Genomic DNA, 19,680 nt, shown 5'->3' on the forward strand with positions numbered 1-19,680 from the left:
AGAAGGAAGAATATACCATATACAGGTTATGTACCCCTTCATTCTGTATATTTATCTTTCTTGAGTTCAGAAAACTTTATGTATATGTATAAATTTATGTATATATTTACATATTGCTTTTCCATATACCTATCTCTATTTTTTTAGTATTTTAGTAGAATTTCTCAAGCTTATGCTGTTATTATTGATTTTCTACAGTGTCTATTTTACTTTTTGCTGATTCTATACATTTTAAATTCTATCACCTATTTAGTTTTGAAATGTTTTTGTCTATGTCTTACTGTCCAGTTCTGTAATCTGCAAATACTGATAAACTTGTTTCTTCTTTTACAGATTTTATTTTCATTTTACATTAGTTACACCAAAAATCTCAGGACAAATTTTAAAGCATGGTCATATATTATCTTTATATATTATTGAATTTGCGATAAATATACTTAGGTTTCTCCTCTTGAATGTAGGTGAAATCTAGATGGTATTTCTTGACTATAAGAGAAGGTCCAAACAATATCATAGAAAACTGGATTATAAATCTTAAAAAAAGGCTATTTTAGCCAATATCTGCTTTGAAGTGTTAAATAGAAAATTTCAAATAATATTGTGATGGCAATACAGATGAGAAAATTAATCTTCAGTGATTGTGAAATTTGTTTTAATGTTCAGAAGAAAAGTGTTGTATATAACTCATTGTTATTACTCATTGTAATGTACTTAAGTACATTACATTAAAAGGTTGAAGCCCTCTGCAAGAAACCCTATTTCTGGGTCATGTAGAAACTCATCCCGTTGTGCTACGCTTGCTGTATTACAGTAGTGGGGCTGAAAATCATGTTGAGCTCTCATCATTTCATGGGCTATACCCTTTAACTTATCCTTACTTGTGCAACTCAAATTCCTCTGCTGCAGTTCAGTGCTTATATGCAAGTGTATATTCCATAATTCAAGTGCACCATATTGTACCCTGCCTAAACATTATCTGTCTCCTCTTTTAAGCAGTTTCACTAATAAAGAATATCCATCCTCACCCTCTACTGGGGATCCTAGTTCCTTGAATCTTTTCCATTCAGACTCTTGATTGCTCTCAGGATCCTGCAGTATAAATGGAGAATTAACAAGGGGAACTTGGTATCATTCCTTTTCCTTGCCTTTTCTCTCAAAAGATAGTCTTGTTTTATGAAAATATTGTGAGCTTATGCCTTGGGCTCACAGTTTCTATTTCACAGCTAGTACGTATATTTCTCTTCACCTTCATGGGACCTGGCACAGTGTTAGGCACTTAGAGATGCCCAAGCAATGGACTTACTGATTATTTGGTAAAATATACTTACCATGGTCAAATTATAAAACATGTTCTGTTAGTTAATCTTCACAAGTTAAGTAACTTCATAATATCTACAACAGAGGAAACTGGAAATAGATTTTGAAATGTCTTCATATAAACTTGTCACTGAATTCAGTGACTATGTCTTTTATTTTTATAACATGCACATCTGAGATTTATGCCTGCTAATCATCCCTTCCTCATTTTTTAACAGATTACCAAAATTGAAAATGTCAATCATTTGTGTGATTTGAGAGTTTTAAATCTTGCCAGGAACCTTTTAAGTCATGTTGATAATCTTAACGGGCTGGATTCACTAACTGAGCTTAACCTGCGACACAATCAAATCACTTTTGTGGTGAGTATTAAAATGGAATCAATATGTGATTTCTGGCTTTTCCTTTTTTTTTTTTTTTTTTTGCGGTACGCGGGCCTCTCACTGTTGTGGCCTCTCCCGTTGCGGAGCACAGGCTCCGCACGCACAGGCTCAGTGGCCATGGCTCATGGGCCTAGCCGCTCCGCGGCATGTGGGATCTTCCCGGACCGGGGCACGAACCCGTGTCCCCTGCATCGTCAGGCGGACTCTCAACCACTGCGCCACCAGGGAAGCCCTCTGGCTTTTCTTTTAAGGGAATGAAATAAATGTTATAGCATCGCTTTCTGCAAAGTAAGAATCTAAAGTAATTTAGTTTTTTTCTGAATTTAAATTGCATATATAATTGTTAAGCTTTATAATATTTTGATTTGGGAAATGTTGTGGTGTTTTCCATTCTAAAAGATAAATGTAAAATTAGGAGCACAAGTGTTATCAGTAAATGAATACTGAATCCTTTCCTGTGTTGTTATAGGAATAGAATTAATAAGAAAGAAGGTTATTGTTGACTGAAAGTTGATAACTTGTTGCACCGAGAGGGAAAAGGCACAGAGAGGAGTGGTTGAGGGCTTTGAAGGCAAGCATAAATATCATATTCTTTGCAGTTTTTCAAAGGCAGCTTGGTATGGTGGAAAAAGCATTGTTACATAGGACATGAGAGGCCGAGTGCAGGTCTGCTTCAGCTCTCATTATCTGTGTGACCTTGGGTAAATCACTTTAACTCTGTAAACCTCAGTTTACTTTTCTCCAAAATGAGGACATTGGGCTAGATCACCTCTAGTGTCCTTTTTGGCTTGCTGGCTCTGAAAAAAGATATAAATATGGTAGAAAGCTGGCATGTGAGCAGGAGGAAGAGCTGGCATTGTGGGGACAAAACTATAGAAAGGCTACTCTGGAACTCTGAGGATGAACTTCATTAGATTTATAGTTTTATTCAAGTTTAGCAACTAAATAGCAGCTTGATGCTCGGGTATTTTGAACTTGTGCATATATGAAGAGCTCTAGAAATACGACTTTCAGCTGTATGACATGATACAGGCCAAGAAGACATCTGAGGATTTATAAAAACATTTGTTCTTTTAACAAGTTTCCTTTGTTTACATGCAATAGAAAAACTACATTAGGTTTTCTTTGGGTATTGTTTAAGCACTTTTAAAGGTAAGATCTGATTTTTAACTTTTTCAAGACATTGAGTTCCTTAGTAAATAGTTAAATGTACTGTAAGTGATACACTGGAAAAAGTTGGGAGACAGATGATGCCTTATCTCTAGACCTCATTTTACAGATTGGTTTCATTTTGAAATTTTCCCAGAAAGTCTGAGCCAAGTAATGGTCATATCTTCTAGGAGGTTGGGATAATTTCAGAACCTTCTCTAAGACATGGATTTATCCCAGAATCTCTAAATTCTGCCAGCTCTTCCCCCAGATTGGATTTAAATATTGGAAATGGCTTGTTTATTTTAAACAACACCCATATTAATCTGTTACATTGCTGTCTCTAGAACTGTTCAGACTGGACTTAATCTGTCCTAGGGACATTGGGTATGATAAGAATCCAAAAAGCTTTGGTAGAGTGGAGTACAGAAATCTATTGGCCTTAGCATATTCCTGTCTCTGTTTTGTCTTTCATTTGGAAAATGTATAATACACATCCAGGAATTTGCTTACTGAATTTCCTATTGAGTATTATGTCTAATCATTACTGTTTATAGATTAGGCAGCAGTAAACATCTTATGGAAAAGGAAATTGTCTTAATTTCTAAAAGTGAAAAAGATTTATTAAGTATTATGCATATGGTATAATTATCATGATAATAAGTATCATGCATATTAATTGATTGGATATTGTTAATATATGTGTAAGAAAAGATCAGAAACTTTTCCAGCTCTATTTCTTTTTCTTTTTCTTTTTTTTTTTTTTTTTTTTTGCGGTACGTGGGCCTCTCACTGTTGTGGCCTCTCCCGTTGCGGAGCACAGGCTCCAGACGCGCAGGCTCAGCGGCCATGGCTCACGGGCCTAGCCGCTCTGTGGCATGTGAGATCTTCCCGGACCGGGGCACAAACCCGTGTCCCCTGCATCGGCAGGTGGACTCTCAACCACTGCGCCACCAGGGAAGCCCTCTATTTCTTTTTTGACGCATCCTTTTCCTAAAAGAGCCAAGAGACTTTTAAATCTGAGGATTCTTTTTTTTTTTTAACTGTCTCTTTTTTTTTCCAGGATCAATTATCATACTAATTCTTTTTGCTTTTTTTCTCTTATGGTTTTGATTTTCCTCAATAGCTGCTAATCCTTAAATGAAGTACTATGTTAAGGAGTGGCTGGCTCTCCTGTGCAGCTGAATAGGTCTTTTTAACCATAAAATTTCTCCCTAGAATGATCACTAGATTTGTGTAAGTTGTTGAATCCCACACATTGGCAGACTTCCCTTTAGCGTGAGTGGAAGGGAATAGGCAGCCTCACTGTGTAACTGCCAAAATAAGAAAAACTACTTTGTGTATGTGTGTGGGTGCGGGTAAGAAGGACTTCAGTAACTTTTGTGCCAGCTGAAATTGCCATTCCTTTTCCCCCTCTGGTTCTACTGTAGCAGTTATTAACCATCTCCATAGATAAAATACCCATGCTGTCCATCCTTCCTTGATACTGTTTTGTTAGAGAACAGATCCTGAGGCTCTAGCTGAGGTTTTCTTCAGCCAGCTGCTCTGTACCCGGTTGCGTGTGTGCATGGCAGGGGTGGGAGTGGGCTGGGGGTGGGTTGGGTTTGCTGGTGTTCCAGGAATGACTGTTGAGTAGATAGATCTTTAATAACACATCTACTTGATTAGCCACAGTTACCCATAGTCCACGCCTGTTCTTTGTATGTACTGACTTTGAGCGTGGAAGATGGCATTCTTTTGGAAGGAATTGCTGCATTTGCAGTGCAGCATCTCTCCTGCCAGTTCTGAGCCGCAGTTTTCTCTGTTCAGGGTTATCTCCAATAAGATCCTATCTGCTTTCCACCTTCCTGAAATTCATAAAAAATGTTGATCTATTAATAGCTCTCTTGTTATTATCATTTCCATGGATTCACTCATTTTGTGTATTTTTTGTTTGTTTCACCCACTGAATCTTGGGAAGGAGATGAAACAAAGGCATTACCTACTTTACCATCTTATCAGAAACCTTCTTCACTGGTATTTTCGATATAGAAAAGTCATTGTTTATTGTATTAAATTCACTAATCTTTTTCTTGAAAATTTTATGAATTTCTAACCAAATGTCTTTTAAGTTTATATGGTATCTTTCCTTTTTAAAAAACTGTGAAACATTTCAGACATTCCCAAAGAATAGGAAATAATATTACAAACATTTGTATGTCCACCAATGAACTTAATAAATAAAAACCTTTTAAATATAGTTGAGGCCTACTATGTAACCCTCCTCCAACACATTCCCTCCCTCCATTGCAGAGGTAACCACAGTTATGAATTTGGTGTTTATTCCTATGCATGTCTTTTTCCTTTTCCTGTATATATCCCTAAACAATCCCATATATGTACCCCTAAACAATGAAGTAATTATTTTGCATGCTTTTAAGTGTTCTGTAAATGATATCATCAAACTGTACATATCTTCTGTAAGTTACTTTTATTATGCTTTGAGATTTATCTATGTTGATACCTGTAGCTCCAGTTCACTAATTTCCATTGTTATATAGTCTCCCACTGTGTGATTGTAACTAAATATTTATTCTTCTCTTCATGGACATTATTTCTAATTTTTTGTCATTAAGAAGAAATAACATTTTTGTACATGTCTTTTTGTGCATAATTATAACAATTTCTCAAGGACAGTGGCTTTCAGACATTTTTTAGCCATAATCTATGGTAATAAATAAAATTTACATTGAAACCCAGTAATTAAATACATATTTATATTAGTGCATTATAAATAATGGAAACAAGGATTTCATGACTATACCTACCCTTACTGCAATCCATTCTGGTATATCCTAGTCTATTCTATCTCATTAAAAAATGTTGGTCTCAAAAAAAGTTAGTCTCAATCTACTGAATTGATTTCTTGATGAATGAAAAATTGGTTGCAACCTGCATTTGAAAAATAATGCTCAGTGGTGGATACTTGGGAGAAGCATTGCTGGGTGCCAGGATTATACACATCATTTCATTTTATCAGCTAGCACCACGTTTTTCTCAAAGTGGTTGTACCAAATTACATTCCCATCAGCATTACCCGAGGGTTCCTTTAACCTCACAACCTCAGTGACACTTGATGTTGTCAGACCTTTTCATTTCTGCCAGTCTTGTAACTATGAAATTGTATATATTATATTGAGATTTTAATTTTAATTTCCAGTGAGATTGAATGCCTTTCATCTTTTTTTCATTTTTGATATTGAGATTGCCTCTTCTGCAAATAGCCTTATACTTTGCCCACTGTAATAACATTTTTTTTCTTTTTCATATTGATCTGTAGTATTTCTTTTGTTTCTGCTGTCTTTTGAGAAACAGAAGTAAAAGTCATCAATAGTTTCCTTTATTGTTTCTTCTTTTTGTTTGAAAAATCCTTTCTTATGGGCTGAGGACATAAAGATATTTTTCTGTGTTGTCTAACAAGAGTTTTAAAGTTATTCTTCACATAGAGGTGTTTCATCTATTTGGAATTGACTTTTGCTTGTGATGTGCAGTTGAAATCCAATTTTTTTTTTTCTCATGGATTACCAATTATCCCAGCACGTTTTATTGAAAAGTGAATTCTTTTTGTTCTTCCCTCTCCCCTTGGCAGCATCTTCCTTTAACAAATTAAATATCCACACATGCATGGGTCTGTGCCTGGCCTCTCTGGTCTGTTTATTTGGTCTCTATCCATGTTCCAATATAACACTGTCGTAATAACTATAACTTTCTATTATGTTCTAAGAGCTAGTAGAATGAGGTCCCCAATCTTCCTTTCCCTTTCCTTCCTTTCCCAGCCTTCCTTCCTTTTAAAAAAAAATTACCTTGGTCTTTTCTTTTTCTGTATACACTCTAAAAATAGCATGTTAAGTTTCACGAATAACCTTACTGGTCTGTTTGATTGGACTATCTTTTAAATTGAAGACAGCTGACTTTTTATGACATTGCAGGCTCAATATCATAATGTGAACATGGTATATTAATATGAATGGCATAGTATGACTAGAGCACATTTCTCAATTCATATGTCTCATTTGATGATTTTTATGCTTTCTCCATAGATCACTTATTTGCTTTTTGTTAGATATCTTCCATATATCTTATACTTTTTTGTTATCATTGTAAATTTTTTTGGTCAGAAATAGATTTCTTACTGTTATTAGTATATGGAACCACAGTTGATTTTGGTTCATTGACCTTAAATCCAGAAACCTTGCTCAGACACTTAACAATTCTAATAACGTGTCTGTAGATTATCTTAGATTTTCTGGTTAGACAATTATAATTTTTTTCAAACAATGATAGTTTTTCTTTAATCATTATATATTTTGTTTCTACTTATTTGCCTGAGCTAGACTGAAGGTTTATTTAACCTCTAGTACAAAGTTGAATAAAGAAACAAAAGTTTGGGCTTCCCTGGTGGCGTAGTGGTTGGGAGTCCGCCTGCCGATGCAGGGGACGCGGGTTTGTGTCCCGGTCCGGGAGGATCCCACGTGCCGCGGAGCGGCTGGGCCCGTAAGTCATGGCCGCTGAGCCTGCGCGTCTGGAGCCTGTGCTCCGCAACGGGAGAGACCACAGCAGTGAGAGGCCCGCATACCGCAAAAAAACAAAAAACAAAACCAAAAAAAGAAACAAAAGTGGTCATCCTTGCCTTATTCCTGATTTTAAAGGAAATGCATCACTGTCTATGCTTGCTAAATGCCATTTATCAGTCTGAAGAAATTATCCTCTATTTTTAGTTTGCTTAGAGTTTATATTATGAGTGGTTGTTGGATTTTATTCAATAATTTTTCTACAATTCTTAGACTGATCATATGGATTCTTCTTTAATCTTAATTTTGAAAATTATATTACAAGATTTTTGTAATGATAAGTCATTCTAGCATTTTGGGTTGTTATGTATGTTATGGGCTATATATCATACACATTCCTTTTTTGTTTGCTAATATTTGATTCACAATATTCACAACTATAATGTTGTGAATAAATGATAATAATGATAATAAATGATAATAAATGATATTGGCCTGTAATTTCTTTTTATTGTTCTTTTCTGCTATCAAGGTCATACTAGCCTCATAAAATAAGTTGAAGAGTGCTTCCTATTTTAATATTCTGTGATTCCCTCTTTTGATTTCCTATTTGGTATAAATCTCAGCTTATATGAGATAAAGATGATCTGTTCCTTGAATATTTTGGTAGAATTTTTCTTGTAAAATAGTATGCATAGTTTAAAACTGTTGACTCAGTGTAATAGTGGACCTCAGTTTTGATACATTGTAGTTTCCTTTCATCTAAATTCTTTTTTTATTTCATTTTTTGGCTGATCTATCTATAATCTTGTTCCTCTTGTCACTTCTAATAATGCTTATTTATACTTTCTTTTTTCTTGATCAGTATTGTCTGAGGTTTGTTTATCTTACTAGTAGTTTCAAAGAACCAGCTTTTAGCTTTCTTGAACCCCTCTTACAGCTTTTAAAAATATTATTTTATTGACTTTTGTTCTTATCTTTCTTATTTCCTCTATTTAAAAATTTTTCTCTCTAAAGTTTTGTGTTAGGTATTTGATACATTGGTTTTCAGTCTTTTTTATTTTTTGATGTAAGCATATAAGGCTATAAATTTCCCTCTAGCTGCCACTTCAGCTTCTTCAAAGAAGTTTTGAAATTTAGTATTTTTATTATTATTTAGTTCTAAATATTTTCTAAGTTCCATTATTTCTTCTTTGATCCAGGTGCATATTTAAAAGTGTATTTAAACTTTTTGATATGTATGGATTTATTACTCTTTTTTTGTCATGCTTTTCTAATTTAATTGCATTGTGGCCAGTGAATGTTGATAATATGTAATTGGTTTGTTAAGGTTTGCTTTATTGCCTAGTGTGCAGTTACTATTTATAGTCAATACTTACTATCAGTATATTTGCCTAGTATGTGGTCAGTATTGAAAGCTATGTTTCTAGGTGCTTACAAGATTTAAATTGATGTATCTTCCTGGTAAATTGTTTCTTTTATAATTATGTATTAACTGCCTTTACTACTAACTCCTTCATTTTGTAAGTATTTTATCAGCGTGGGCTACATGCCAAGCACTGTTCTAAGTATGTAGTTATATATCATGAAGCTAACAATACTTCTTGCCTTAACATTTATTTAGTCTAATGTTAATATCAGCTTTCTTTTGGTTGTTTTTTTCCTGGTATATGTTTTTGATCCCTTAACCTTTTTTTTTTTTTTTTTTTTTTTTTTTTTGGCGGTACGTGGGCCTCACACTGTTGTGGCCTCTCCCGTTGCGGAGCACAGGCTCCGGACGTGCAGGCTCAGCGGCCATGGCTCACGGGCCAAGCCACTCTGCGGCAAGTGGGATCTTCCCGGACCGGGGCACGAACCCGTGTCCCCTGCATTGGCAGGCGGACTCTCAACCACTGCGCCACCAGGGAAGACCCCCCTTAACCTTTTTAAAATTTAAAATTTTGACATAATTTCAGAAACTGCTGCACCAATAGTATAAAGAATTCCCAGTACCCTTCACTCAGAGTCCTTAAATGATAACATTTTAGTACATTTGCTTTATCCTCTCTCTTGATCATTCTCTTTCTTCCCTTCTCTTTATAGCTCCCATCTCTCTCTCTATGTATATATTTTTATACATATAAATATATATGTATTAAATATATATATATTTTTTCTGAACCATTTAAAAATTGTAGACAATGCTTCTTTATTTTCATATACTTTAGTGTGTATTTCCTAAAAACAAGGAATTCATTTACATAACCATATTATAATTATCAAAATCAAGAAATTAACATTGATCTGATACTAATATCTAATCTATAGTTCCCATTCAGATTTTCCCAATTATCTCAGTAGTGTCCTTTATAGCAAAAGAAAATCCAAGATCATACATTGCATTCAGTTTTTCTGTTGTTGTTGTTGTTTTTGCGGTACACAGGCCTCTCACTGTTGTGGCCTCTCCCGTCGTGGAGCACAGGCTCTGGACGCGCAGGCTCAGCAGCCATGGCTCATGGGCCCAGCCGCTCCGTGGCATGTGGGATCTTCCCAGACTGGGGTACGAACCCGTGTCCCCTGCATCGGCAGGCAGACTCCCAACCACTGCACCACCAGGGAAGCCCCTGCATTCAGTTTTTATGTCTCCCTAGTCGTCTTTAATCTGGGATGATACCTGAGTCTTTCTTTGTATTTCCTGACATTGACATTTTTGAAGAATATCAGTTTATTATTTTGTAGAATGTTACTCAGTTTGGACTTGTCTAATTGTTTCCTAATGATTAGATTCATGTTATGTACTTTTGGCAGGAATATTAACAGTAGTGTTGTTGAGTTCTTCTCAGTGAATCATATTAAGTGTTCTTTAACTTTCAGCCTTTTTCTTATAAAGAATGCACACTCCTTTTTTTTTTTTTTTGTGGTACGCGGGCCTCTCACTGTTGTGGCCTCTCCCGTTGCGGAGCACAGGCTCCGGATGCGCAGACTCAGCAGCCATGGCTCACGGGCCTAGCCGCTTTGTGGCATGTGGGATCTTCCCGGACCGGGTCACAAACCCATGCCCCCTGCATCGGCAGGCAGACTCTCAACCACTGCGCCACCAGGGAAGCCCCTGCACACTCCTTTTTAAATTTACAATCTGAGGATCTGTCTTCTGACCAGAGACTTTTGTCTGTTACTAATTGTGATTACTGATATATTTACATTTATCACTTTGATGTTATTTCACACTTTCTATTTGTCCTGCTTTTCCTGTGCTGTTTTTTTTTCTTGTGTCTTATTTCGAGTTGATGGAATTTTCTCTATCCTTCTTCACTTTAATGGTTAGTCTTACCATTTTAAAATACACACTTGTCCTAAGTTATAGTGTTAATACACATCCCTACCCTCTTCTCAAATAAGGACCTTAGAATCATTTAATCCAGTAAAGTCCTCCCATGTGGCATGCTTTTGTTGTCTAGTATTTCCTTTTTATTTTTTTACTACCCAATTTAGGTATTTTAATTCCTATGTTTTCAGTCAATGCTTATTTGGATTCATCCACATGCTTGTTTGGGTTCACTACTCCTCCCCAAATACATAATTTAGATAAAGTTCCTATGGCTCTGGTGGTAGTAAGCTCTCTCAGTTTGTTTGCCTAATAATTTGTTTATTTCATTTTTACTCATGACTGTTTGACTTGGTTGAATCAAACCAAATTGTTTGGTGTTTTTGTTGTTGTTTTTCTCCCAGATGTTTGAAGTGCATATTCCATTGTCTTTGGCTTTCTATTATTATAATTAAACTGTCTACTATCATTTTTTGTAGGCAGTCTTTTTCTTCCTCTATTTTAAGATTATAAGATTTCTTTTTGAAGTCCTTCAGACTCACTATGATGTGTTTAGATGTGGAACTACCATATTTGACCAATTTGAGACATGCATTTTTCTGAATGTCAGAAACCCTCAAATCTGAATATGTCTTACAATCTACATATGGCATCTTAAAATCACTATTGGACAGGCTGCAGCAATTTCACTGCTATATATATGTGAACTTGGTTATAACTGTTTATATTATTGTCATTTCAATTGTTGGTATTACATGTGTTGAGTTTAATTACTCTTCAAAATGTATTTTAAAAGATTATACAATGATTTGGAATTGAAATGAAATATTACTCTATTCAAAAAGGCATGGAAATAGAACAGCAAAGACCTAAATTTAATATTAGTGAAACATACATTGGAGGAATGACTGCAATTCCACATTTTTTGCTAATTAACAATCAAATACTTTAACAGGAAGATAACCACATTTGACAAAGCTGTGTTACATTTTGCTACTGAGATAGGTTCAGAGAAGTTGCTTATCACATGCCAAACAATATAACTGAAGGCAGGAGAAATTGAGCAAACTCCTTGGAATAGGTGAAAGAAATTTCAAAGCAACAGGAAGCTGCATGGATAATGCTTGTGTCTTAGTCCGTTTGGGCTGCTGTAACAAGATAGCCCAGACTGGGTAGCTTATAAGCAACACAAATTTATTTCTCACGGTTCTGGAGTCTAGAAAATCCAAGATCAAGGTGCCAGCATGGTTACATTCTGGTGAGAGCTTTCTTCCTGGTCCATAGCTGTCACTTTCTCTCTGTGTCCTCACATGATGGAAGAGGCTAGAGCTCTCTGTGGGGTCTCTTTTATAAGGCACTAATCCTATTCATGAGGGCTCCACCCTCATGACTTCGGCACCTCACAAAGGTTGTACCTCCTAATACCACCGTTCTTGGTGGTTAGGATTTCAACATGTGAATTTAGAGGAGACACAAACATTCAGACCATAGCACTAGTGTTTCTTTACCTTAACAATATCAAAACATAAGAATGGTTGTCAGCAGCTTGGAAGAAGATCCTGTAGATGATAATAGAGCACACTTTAGGATATATTGCATCACCAATGTTCTTGATGGCACAGAAGACAATATTGTGTGAAAAGCATGGACATTATTAGTTAAATAGGGATTCAGAAGTTGAACTCTAAATATGAAAACTTTCCCTCCGTACTTTATTGAAGTATAATTAGATACAGTAAAATGCACAAATCTTAACTGTACAGTTAAAAAAACAAATTTTTTTATATAAGTGTACTTTCATTTGCCTACCACCCAGGTTAAGAGAGAAAACATTTCTATCACTCCAGAAAGTTCCTTTTGCCCCTTTCCAATCAATGCCTTTCCCTGCCCCAGAGGTTTCCTGACTTATCCCTATGGATTAATTTTGCTTGTTTTTGAAATTTTTATTTTATATATATATATATATATAAATATAAAGTATGTACACTTTGGTGTACTAAACATAATGTTTTGATATTCCTCCATTTTGCTGTGTGTATCAGTAGTTCTTTTTACTTGTTGAGTGTATTTATTGTGTAAATACAGTTTGCATTTTCATTCTTCTGCTCACAAGCATCTTCGGTATTTCCAATTTTGGGCTCTTACAAATAAAGCTGCTATGAATATTCCTGTGGTCTTTTATTTATATATTTACTTTGGTGGACATATACTCTTATTTCTCTTACATAAATATGTAGGTGTATCATTACTGAGCCATGAGGAAGGTGGGTGTCTAAATTTATTAGAAACTGCTAAACAGTTTTATAAAGTGATTATACCATTTTACACTCCCACCAGCAATAAGTGAGAATTCTAATTGCTTCATATCCTTGCCAACATTTGACATTGACAGTCTTTATAAGTTTAGTGATACTATGATTTTCATTGTAGTTTTTTTTTTTTTTTTTTTTTTTTTGTGGTACGAGGGCCTCTCACTGTTGTGGCCTCTCCCGTTGCAGAGCACAGGCTCCGGACGCGCAGGCTCAGCGGCCATGGCTCACGGGCCCAGACGCTCCGCGGCATGTGGGATCTTCCCAGACCGGGGCACGAACCCATGTCCCCTGCATCAGCAGGTGGACTCTCAACCACTGCGCCACCAGGGAAGCCCCTCATTGTAGTTTTAATTTGCAGTTATTTAGTGACTAATGATATTGAGCATCTCTCCAATTACTTATTGGCCATCCTGGCATATCCCTTTGTGAAGTATCAGTTCAAATCTTTTGCCCATTTATCATTAGTGCCTTTTTTGTCTTGTCTAAAAGGTCTTTGCTTATCCCAATATCATAAATATGTTGTCCTCTGTTTTTTTCCAGAAGACTTATAGTTTTACCTTCATTTTATGTCTGTCATCCACCTTTAATTATATTTTGTGTATGGTGTGAGATGTAGAGGTCATGATTCATTTTTCCCAAATAGGGATGTCTATTTGCTCCATTGCCTTTTATTCAAAAGACCTTGCTTTCCCCATTGAATTAAATTGGTTTCTTTTTCAAAATTGAGTTATAATCAAATGTCTTTTTCTGAACCTTCTATTCTATTACATCTATTTGTCTACCATTATGCCAAGACTATACTGTCTAATAACTCTAGCTTTATAATACATGGAGATATTTGGGGAGATCATTAATTTAATGAATTTAATTTGCTTAGATTTTATGTGTGAATAAGAATGATATTTGGTTAAAAGTATGGTTAAGTAAATCTAAAAGAGTTCTTTCAGTAATAATGAAATAAAAATTCAAAGTGATATTTTATTATTGGTTAATCATAAGTTTATTTTCACCAGTGTTACATAAAATAATTGTGAGATGGTATCTTAGATTTGATTAAATACGGTAATTTTATTAGCATACCTGATATTTGTGTTTTATGAATCTGCAGATTCACTTCTTTCACTAATTATGGGAACATTCTGAGCCTTTATATTTTCAGATATTGCCTTCTCCCACTTTCTCTTTTTCTACTTCTTACACACCTGCTAGACATGGTATGGACCTTCTTGTTCTAGTTTTGTTTCTTAAAATTTCCATCATTCTTATTTTTCTCTGCTACATTTCTGCATGAGTTTTACTTCTTTAATGCTATCTTTCAGTTCACTGACTTTCTCCTCAGTTTTGTCTAATCTGATTTTCAGTCCATCCATGAGTTTTTAATAATGACCATAATTTTTTGTTTCTAGAAGTTCTGCATGGATTTAAAAAAAATAAATGCCCAGATACCTTTATTTGTAGCATCTTTTTTCCCTCATGTTTTTTTTTTTTTTTTTTTTTTTTTTTGCGGTACGCGGGCCTCTCACTGCTGCGGCCTCTCCCGTTGCGGAGCACAGGCTCCAGACGCGCAGGCCCAGCGGCCACGGCTCACGGGCCCAGCCGCTCCGCGGCATGTGGGATCTTCCCGGACCGGGGCACGAACCCACGTCCCCTGCAACGGCAGGCGGACTCTCAACCACTGCGCCACCAGGGAAGCCCCCTCATGTTTTGATTCATTTTATTTCTCTAATAATTTTAAACATAGATATTTCCATAGTCTTTATCAAGTTATTATATTTTCTTAAGTTTTTGGTAATTCTACATTTGTTGCCTAAAATTTATGCTTACTCTTGCTCACAGTAATTTTTTTCCCATAACTTGATCATTTGGGATCGTCCAAATGCCGTAAAGTCTGAATTGAGTTTGTGTCTTTCCAGTGAGTTTTGCCAGGAGTGGTGGGGGCGAGAATGCCGGGGACCCTTTTTATGAGGAGTCTTGTTAGATCATGCATGTGATGTAAATTTGAGCTACAAATTCAGATGTGGAAAGGCCTATGATTGTGAAATTGAGACTTTTTCTATTTTTCCTCATAGCTGTTATATCTAGCTCTCTTAGATTATAAAGACTGGAAATCTCTTAGTCAGAGCATCAGTGCGTGTTTATTAATCTGGTTTTTATTTCCTTTTTATATGGGGGGAATTACAACAGTGTGTAGAAGAAAATCAGACTGAAAGAGTAGCTTGCAGCTAGATTGACTGATATCTATTGTCATGTAATGAGTAGTAAATAAATATAAAAAGTAGATACACATATTAATGCCTTTGGATAATAGAGGCAGATAATGGACTTTTTTCATGGCAAATAAAAGTATGATGAGTTGTTGATATGATGGCTTACACATATTATTCCTCATATAATATGTGTCTGTGTTACAAAGTGATGGCTATAGCAAGTAGTTATTTTGGAATTAATTTTATAAAGCTTTTTATAGAAAAGAATACTTTTTCCTTTGTTTTTTTTCAAACTTATTCAGTGCTTTGTTAATAAATCTGTTTTTACTTCTCAAAATTAAAATAATTACCCATACATATTTTAACTCTGACTTTTTTGTATAACAGAATAGATAACAAAATGAGAGTAGCCGTGGTTTTATTATAGTCATCTTTGTGCTCCTTGATGCATGCCAAAGCCTCTATCTCTTCACCCTTCTTCTTCCTTATTCCTCTTCAGGAGGCTGCTCTAAAAATAGCTCCAGTAATAGATGTTCTACACATAGTCAGATTGCTGAATCATTTAGTTCTTTTGTGAAGTTTAGGAATATGGAAAACTCTCTGAGTTGAGTAGGACAAGCATGTTTCTAAAACAGCAGGTCATTATTCTTTTGAAAAATAAAGAATTATAATCCTCTCATAATCTTGTAGTAAGTAATTTTTAAGGTCTATTTTTAAAGGATTATATTTTTTAAATATATAAAATGGTTTTGAGTCTTACTTTAAAACATTTTGAATGTGATTCTGGAATCGTGTTTTGTTAAATGTAATAAATTTGACACTAAGAGAAGGTTAACAGAGGAGCTATAAATATTCCCCTATATGTAAATATTTTATTTCATCTTCTTTTTCTTATCTTAGGTATGTTATTGCCTCTTTGCAATAGTTTCACTGCCTGTGAAATAGTTACCTCCAGCAAAGAATTTCTGGTAGTGTTTGACACTTGACAGTGAAATAAATGTGCTGACTTTTTCTCAAAGTTATGAGGATTTAGCTTTCTTAAATTATCTTTAACCCCTTATTTCTCCTTTCCCCATTATTCCAAAATAATTATATATTTTTTTGATAAGCAGATTGTTGAGTGCTGGCTTCCCCAAAGTGGCACCAGAATAACCTGCTGATAAAGAAAAACTGAGATTATTACTTATTGGCAAGAAGAGCACATTTCCCTGACATAGTCTTAGTCATGTCTTTAAGGGCTAAGGCAAGATATTTATTTTTGAGATTTCTTGGGGGTCTGGTTTAAGGTGGGTCTTTCAGTGCAGTGGCTTCAAATTGATGAATTTATGATATAATAGATTAGGATTGTCTGGCACAGCAAGATGAGCTTTTCAAAGTGAATATTGGACCATTATGTTGAACTTTTGTTTTCTCTGGCATTAATAACTGTCTCACTTCTCCCATTAATTGAAGGTTCTATTTAAGTACCATTAATTAATGTCCAAACTCCCCAAGAGAACTCTAAAATTCTTCTCTGTATTGGCAAAGATCTCAAGTAATCTATGTTTCAATTTCTGTCTTCAAAGATACCCCTTCTGGAGTCCTCTGTCCTCTGTCTCTAATGTAGACTGGTTGCCCTTAGGCCTACTATGGAGACGACATCCTTGGATTTCTCTTGCCTCCCTCCAATAGTGAATCAAATTCCTGGATCTTATGCTTCTACATCTTTGGTTTACTCTCATATTAGAGCAACCATCTTCTAGTAGCTTTCAGCAATCTTTTTTTTTTCTGTAAATAACTCATGCATAGATAATTGATACGATAAATAGGATGTTCTCTTTTTGTCTATTGTAATGCTAGAAATTCATTACAAAGTATATCTTAGAATTGCTAGAAAAATTAAAGTTATAGTTTTCTTATAGGAATGAAATTTGGAACAACAAAACTTACTGTGGGTAATTATTTTGCTTTTTAAAGTTCTGGAAAGGCCATCTACTAAAATGGTTTTTCGGGTATGTGCAGTTGAATTCTGATTTTTAGTTTTTCAACTTGTGAATATTTTTTATAGCTCTATCAGGTAATGAGAGTTAATAATTTTGAAAATTTGATTAAAATTTCTGGTAAAATTTTGTTTCTTAAATGAAGATAAGTACAAAACACTATAATCAAATAAACTTAAAAACCCTTTTCTCACAATTTATACCTGATGTAAATTGAGTTTATATTTTAATAGCAAAAAAATTATGTCTTGAAAGGTATCTGTGTGTCTGTAGTCTTTGAAGGTGGTAGGCTGGGGCTCAAAGAGACAAGTGTATTTTTTTTTAAGATTCCTTGGTTCAAAGGAGATTCCAGCTACTGCTTCTCAGTTTCAACCAGTTAGATGTCAGCAAACAATGTTTATGCCCAGAAATATCTCACGTAGGTTCCAGGAAGAATTTAGGAGAAGAGGGATTCCTCAAACAGAGAAGGCTTTCAATCTGGCTGTGACTGTAAATTTCTAGAGACCAGATAGGAAGCAAGCTACCCTTTCCTTTGGAAATTAGGGCCCTGGAACAAAAAGAGGTAATCCAGCTCTCCTCCCCTCCCCCACTCTACTCTCATTTCTGGGAATATCAGAGAGAGGTAGCTGGTGGAGATGATTCAAGAAGTTTGCCAATATATAGAGCCTATCACCCAGTGAGGCAAATTTGATTGTCTTACTGTTTTCTGAAGACTTATTCTTTGACCATGGTTGAAAAACTCTCAAAATCACTAACTCACATCTGTGGAACAGGCTTTTCAGGGATGGGCCTGAGAATGGTAATGCCAAGTGAATGGTATACATAGCCAGTGTTTTGATCACTTGTAGTTGTATTCCTTTTACATGGATTAGGGTCTAAGGGGTTGAGAAAAGGTTGAAGAATGGTACACAAGGGAAGCTATGTGGGAGAATGTCTTAAGCCAGATTCATTTCTCCTATGTCCTCTCAAAAATCAGTGAGATGTGGCTCTGCCACAATTCTATCACTATTATGTTTTCTTGGTATAACAAGCTTTTAAAAATAAATCAATGAACTGTTTTTGGAAAAGCTAATCTTGTCTGTAATTTTAATGCATTGCCTAAATTTTTACTGGGTCTTGGAAATAATGGTAGTTTTAAAAGGGAGGAAGAAAAGGAGGGAGGAAAAAAGATGATGACTTATGCAAACAGTAAAACAAGTTTTGATTGGGTTTAAATATTGGTCACAATAATATTTAAAATGTACATACTTTTATTAGCACCATTCAATCTCATATAACTAGGAATTATTTTAAACAATATTGCCCTTAAAAATGAAAAACATTTAATATGAAAGTAGCACTGTGTGTAGTATTTTAAAGAGCAGAGCATTGGAAGTCAGGATAACTGGAATCTTATCCTTTCTTGGCTTCTGTATGTATGACAGTATGTGTCCTGGGTCACCTTTCCACCCCTCTCCCACGCTGCCCCTGTGACAACCTCAACTGTTTACTTTTACTCATGTGAATAATATAGGTAATTACTAAGCTTCCTCTCAAGATTCTGGTATTCCAGAATATGTCATACTTTTCAGAAGGTTTGTGTCTTTTTGCTTAATAAAATTAGTAAGAAATCATTTGGGCCCAAACATTTCAATATTTGCTAAAGGTAACTATGTTTAAACAGCAGTGTTTTGCTCAGGGGTGCTGAACCTAAACAGAACAGCATAGATTTCCAATTGTAAGAGTCTCTGATTCTTGCTTAGATTGGAATTTGTCCTTAACGATGCCCTCCGTTGTCACTTATTATGATCTACTTTTAGTGTTACAGGGGAATTGTCAGTGTACTGGTTCATTTGTAACTGAGTGGTATATTTCTGTGGGTTTGAGAATAGTGAGGTAAGTAGCTTTGAAATTCTCAGTACTGTTTGGAAAGCTGATTGCATAAATTTAAAATTTAAAGCATTTGAGCAGCTTCTTTTTAGAAGTGATGCTTAACAAATGTTTGATCATATTGTATTTGTGCTACAGTTGAAATGCTGAAGTAGCATTTTGGCTCCTTTCCCAAAAGCATGCTTGAAGAGGCTAGCAGCAGCAGCATCTCCCTCTGTTCTCTTCAATGCTTTTTACCTTGTGAGTGGTGCAGCTTGTTCTGCGGATGTACTGAAACCCTCCCATTTAATCTGCAGTGTAGAAGAATGGAGCTCCATCTCCAGTAGAAATCAGTGGTCTAGCAAGGTTGCAGTAAATAGAAATGACTATATATTTCAACAGCTAAGCAAGAAGACATTTTTTAATATTTTTCTTCTTTCAGCTGGTAAATTTTTACTTTCTGTTTCCTTCTAGAGAGATGTGGATAATTTGCCCTGCCTCCAACGTCTGTTTCTCAGCTTCAACAATATATCTACGTAAGTGGAAACTCCCAACTTGTCATTTGTTAATAACTTGATTGGGTTCTAGTGCTTTAAATTAAGATTGTAAATACCTTGGAGTAATTTATTGG

General features: G+C 35.3%; 1 protein-coding gene across 6 annotated transcripts in view; it reads left to right on the forward strand.

Annotated features, from left to right (window-relative positions):
• LRRC49 (leucine rich repeat containing 49) overlaps window positions 1-19,680 on the forward strand; it is a gene marked incomplete at both ends in the record, with an annotated part of 132,834 nt that overhangs the window by 32,357 nt on the left and 80,797 nt on the right. For all 6 annotated transcript variants that reach the window (XM_079699908.1, XM_079699905.1, XM_079699906.1 and 3 more), the window contains 2 exons: window positions 1,536-1,679; window positions 19,524-19,585. In XM_079699908.1, the coding sequence (XP_079556034.1) occupies window positions 1,536-1,679; window positions 19,524-19,585 (206 nt within the window). The remainder of the gene's footprint in view (window positions 1-1,535; window positions 1,680-19,523; window positions 19,586-19,680) is intronic.

The sequence above is a fragment of the Hyperoodon ampullatus genome, assembly GCF_949752795.1.
Source record: "Hyperoodon ampullatus genome assembly, chromosome: 3".
Lineage (NCBI taxonomy): Eukaryota > Metazoa > Chordata > Mammalia > Artiodactyla > Ziphiidae > Hyperoodon > Hyperoodon ampullatus.